This window comes from Leucoraja erinacea, unplaced genomic scaffold (assembly GCF_028641065.1).
Source record: "Leucoraja erinacea ecotype New England unplaced genomic scaffold, Leri_hhj_1 Leri_757S, whole genome shotgun sequence".
Lineage (NCBI taxonomy): Eukaryota > Metazoa > Chordata > Chondrichthyes > Rajiformes > Rajidae > Leucoraja > Leucoraja erinaceus.
Genome location: NW_026576682.1, coordinates 1 through 5,000, shown reverse-complemented (window position 1 = coordinate 5,000; position 5,000 = coordinate 1). Strand labels below are relative to the sequence as shown.

Genomic DNA, 5,000 nt, shown 5'->3' with positions numbered 1-5,000 from the left:
GTGGGTTTTCTCCAGGAGCTCTGGTTTCCTTCCACTCTCCAAAGACGTGCAGGTTTGTAGGTTAATTGGCTTTGGTAAAAATTGTAAATTGTTCTTAGTTTGTGTAGGAGTTAGTGGGTTAGTGTGCGAGGATCGCTGGTCGGTGCGGACTTGATGGGCCGAAGGGCCTGTTTCCGCGCTGTTCTGGTCACAGACTCTCAATAGCCAGCACAAGCACAGGGTTCAACTGCACACTTTACAGTGCCTCAGCGGCCCTGAGTCACACAGGCCCATCGGCCCATCTCGTCCATACTGACCAACTCGTCCATCTCCAAACATTTCCTATCCATGTACCTGTCCAGGTGTCCTTTAAGGTGTGTTATTGCACCTGCCTGAACTACCTCCTATGTTAAAAAGAACACAAAATGCTGGAGCAGCTCAGCGGGCAAGGCAGCATCCCTGGAATATATGGATAGGTGATGTTTCGGGTCGGGAAGCTTCTTCGGACTGATTGTAGTTGAAGGGGGGAGGGTGGAGTCACGGAGTGACACAGTGTGGAAACAGGCCCTTCCGCCCAACTTGTCCACACCAGCCAACATGTCCCATCTACACTAGTCCCACCTGCCCGCATTTGGTCCATATCCCTCCAAATTTGTCCTATCCATGTACCTGTCCAACTGTTTCTTAAACGTTAGATAGTCTCCGCCTCAACTACCTCCTCTGGCAGCTTGTTCCATACACCCACCACTCTCTGTGAAAAAGTTACCCCTCAGATTCCTATGAAATCTTTTCCCCTGGTTCCCGATTCCCGTACTCTGGGCAAGAGTGTGCATCAACTCGATCTATTCCTCTCAAGATTTTATATAAAAAGCCAGATGTGAGGTGGGGGAGGGACAAAACCAAGGTGAGTTCTCCAGAGATGCTGCCTGGCCCGATGAGTTATTCCAGCACTTTATCTTTTATTGTAAACCAGCATCTGCAGTTCTTCCTGTCTGCCTCGTTCCACACACCCACCACTCTCTGTGTGAAAAAGTTGCTGCTCAGGTTGTTATTAAATCCTCCCCCTCTCTCGCGGGGAGATGACCCCAGCATGGGGGGTGTGAGCGAGTGGAGGCAAGGCTTCATTCACCCTGAGCTCCACACAGGGCAGCATGGACCCTGCCTGGCCATCCATGTGACGAATCAGGGTGTGCTGTGGACTGTGCAGCCCAGTCGTGACGTGCATCAGCGCTGTGGGGGGGGAGAAGCAGGGTCCACACACCGCCAGTCGTGGACGGAAATATCCATCGTCTGTCCGCAGAGGGCAGTCCTGCAGCTCATCGCAGGAAGTGCCTCATAAATACCTACCCTCAGTGGCACAGTGTGGAGGAGGGGGGTACAGTGTGGGGGGAGGGGGATACAGTGTGGGGGAGGGGGGCACAGTGGGGGGGAGGGGGGGGTACAGTGTGGGGGGAGGGTAACAGTGTGGGGGGGGGAGGGGGGCACACAGTGTGGGGGAGGGGGGTACAGTGTGGGGGTGGGGGGGGGGTACAGTGTGGGGGAGGGGGGGGTACAGTGTGGGGGAGGGGGGGTACAGTGTGGGGGGGGGGGGGGGGTACAGTGTGGGGGAGGGGGGGAGGGGGGTACAGTGTGGGGGACAGTGTGGTGTGGGGGAGGGGGGTACACAGTGTGGGGGAGTGTGGGGGGGGGTACAGTGTGGGGGGAGGGGGGCACAGTGTGGGGGAGGGGGGCACAGTGTGGGGGAGGGGGGCACAGTGTGGGGGAGTGGGGGGGCACAGTGTGGGGGGAGGGGGGGGTACAGTGTGGGGGAGTGTGGGGGGGGGTACAGTGTGGGGGAGGAGGGGCACAGTGTGGGGGAGTGTGGGGGGGGGGTACAGTGTGGGGGGGGTACAGTGGGGGGACAGTGTGGGGGGGGGGCACAGTGTGGGGGGATTACAGGGGGTACAGTGTGGGGGGGGGGGCACAGTGTGGGGGAGGGGGGTACAGTTGTGGGGGTACAGTGGGGGGGGGGTAGGTGCCAGGCGAGAGTCCATTCTGGTTGTGGGTGAGTATCATTGCCCCCCCTGTCCCCTGTGGGGGTGACTGGGCTGCGGGGCGAGGGGGGGGGGTGGTGATAGTGGACCTACAGGCGGGGTTATCGTCGTCCCCCCCCCGTGTGGGGACAGGGCCGACCCCTTGTGCTGTCTCTGTTTACGTGGGTGTTCCTCGCCTGCTGTAATTGGGCCAGACGTTAAGTATGATTGACTTCCTGCTCCTGATAGCATCAGAGGAGGCCGAGCAAGACAGGGCGGATGCCCGTACCCACGGGAACACCACCCCTCTTTGAAGATCAGTCGTGCCGCTGTGTGCGTACCGGACACAAGGGGTGCAGCAAACTGACTGCTCATCCTCAGCCCAGCACCACCGCCCAGCGACCCCTCACTCCCCATTTTGACTGGGGAGAACCTTGGACATCTCTGCCCGCACCACCAGGCTCAGGAACAGCTTCTTCCCCTCTGTTATCAGCCTTCTGAACGGTCCGTCCATACGCCCATACGTGTGTGTGTGTGTAAGTGTGTGTGTATAAGTGTGTGTACGTGTGTGTGTGTACGTGCGTGTAGGTGTGTGTGTATGTGTGTAAGTATATGTGTGTGTGTTTATATGTGCATTTGTTTACATGCATGTAAGTGTGTGCATCTGTGTATGTTTGCTGTGTGCGTGTACATGTATGTGTGTGTGTGTACGTGCATATATGTGTGTGCATGCATGTGTGTACGTGCGTGTGTACATGTGTGTGTGTGTACATGTGTGTGTAGGCATGTATGTGTGTGTGGGTGTATGTGTGTGTACATGTGTGTCCATGCGTGTGTGTAGGCATGTATGTGTGTGAGCGTGTGAGTATGTGTATGTGCGCATGTATGTCAGTGGTTCAAGCCTCTGTGCTGGCCATCCTGTGACCTCACTATGACCTTGCACCTTACCACTGCAGCTTGGAATTCCTCCGTCAGTGGGAATCTGGGTGAACTGTCGTCCCGATCCTCCACGATCTCCAGAATGTTCCGGGCCTCACTGGCTGGGGAGAGTAGGAGAGTTACGGTGCTGTCTTCATCGATCATCACACAGTTTATGACAGGTTGAGATGTGGACTGCAGGGGTGCGGAGGTAAGGGAGAGGGCGATCAGGGGGGCAGGAAGGGGATCGATATAACTGGGGCTGAGAGGGTCGAGGGGAATCTAGAGATTCTACATAAATGACGGGCAAGAGGAACTCCGGAGAGAACAGTACAGTTTAGTTTAATTTGGAGAAACACCACGAGAACAGGCCCTTCGGCCCATCGAGTCTGCACCGCCCTGCAATCCCCGCATATTAACACTATCTACACACACTGGGGACAATTTACAATTTTTTTTTACCAAAGCCAAACTAACCTACAAACCTGCACGTCTTTGAAGTGTGAGGGGAAACCGGAGCACCGGAAAAAACCCCACACAGGTCACGGGGAAAACGTGCAAACTCCGTAAAGACAGCACCCATCGTCAGGACTGAATCCTTACTATAGATCAGATTCCTTATTAGGAATCACTTCAGTTGTTGAGGGTGTGGACAGATTCTGCCAGGGACAGGAAAGTGTTAGTGGAGGGACAGTAGGGGATCGAGGTTTACTTTGGATATACAGCATGGAAACAGGCCCTTTGGCCACCTGAGTCCGTGCCCACCCACACACTAGTTCTATTCTATACACTAGGGACACTTTATGGAAGCCAACTAACCTACAAAACTGCATGTTTATGTAGTGTGGAAGGAAACTGGAGAAAACCCGTATCCCTGGTGCTGTGAGGCAGCAACTCTAGCGCTGTGCCACCATGTCACGGACCATAACATCACCTCCTCATGTTCTCCAGAGATAGCGGCTGGCCCGGCAAAGCTCGTTCGGGTTGATTGTGTGTGGACATTCAAGTGATGGGCGAAGTGTCAAATAGATGATGCAGGGCACTGTTTACCGTGGAAAAAGGCATGGGTGTGAGGGAGCTCTGGAGGGGATAAGGGTGATGTGTAGGAAGGAACTGCAGATGCTGGTTTAAATCGAAGATAGACACAAATGCTGGAGTAACTCAGCGGGACAGGCAGCATCTCTGGAGAGAAGGAATGGGTGATGTTTTGGGTCTGAAGGAGGGCCTCAACCAGAAACATCACCCATTGCTTCTCTCCAGAGATGCTGCCTGTCCCGCTGAGTTACTCCAGCTTCGGGGTGAGGGTGACGTGTGGAGGAGGGTCCACGCTACAGAAGAGGAGACAGGCACAGAGGTGGATAGACAGACCCCCGGGGGGCCAAGCAACTGTGGACACCATCGCCGCCACGAGGAGCAGCACCAACACCCACTGCCTCTCCGACCCTCTCCGCCTTCCCAGCCTATCCCAGGCCCGGCTCGGCAAAACCAACGCCAATGACTCTCACCACCTCCCCGGGGCCATCGCTCCTAGGACATGGTGGCAAGCATGGGGTGGGGTAGCCACGGTGAGAGGTGCCGCAGACTGGAGGGGGGCTAATGATGGGCCCCTCGGTTAACCATAGAAACATAGAAATTATGTGCAGGAGTAGGGCCATTCGGCCCTTTGAGCATGCACCCGCGCCTGACATTAACAGGAATCAGTTGGTGAAATTCTCTGTACTCCCTCTCTGGCACTAAGTCCTTCTAGATTTGGGACAAAACTGGACGCAACTACTCCAGGTGTGGTCTCACCAAGACCATTGTACAATGCAGTAGAACCGCCCGATCCTCATACTCAATCCTTTTGCTCATGAAAGCTAACATACCATTCGCGTTGTGAAGGATACAAGGCAAAAGCCTGGTATCCAGGCCGGGGAGTCAACAATCAATGGGTCTACACCAAGCACGTACTGCTTTCCCAATGCAGCGCATAACAGCTTTAAGAATCGATGTGATATTACCACAAGCGATTGTAAGGCTAAGGCTATAATTCCCCATTTTCTCTCTCCCTCCGCTCTTAAAAGTGGGTTACATTGGCTACCTCTAGTCCAC

General features: G+C 55.0%; 1 protein-coding gene across 2 annotated transcripts in view; it reads right to left on the bottom strand.

The window, feature by feature from the left end:
- The window catches only part of LOC129694688 (actin filament-associated protein 1-like 2), a 25,973-nt gene extending 22,065 nt beyond the window's left edge, over positions 1-3,908 (bottom strand). For both annotated transcript variants that reach the window (XM_055631422.1, XM_055631423.1), the window contains exon 1: positions 2,940-3,908. In XM_055631422.1, coding sequence (XP_055487397.1) covers positions 2,940-3,074 — 135 coding nt within the window. In that variant the 5' untranslated portion in view covers positions 3,075-3,908. The remainder of the gene's footprint in view (positions 1-2,939) is intronic.
- Between the last annotated feature and the right edge of the window lie 1,092 nt (positions 3,909-5,000).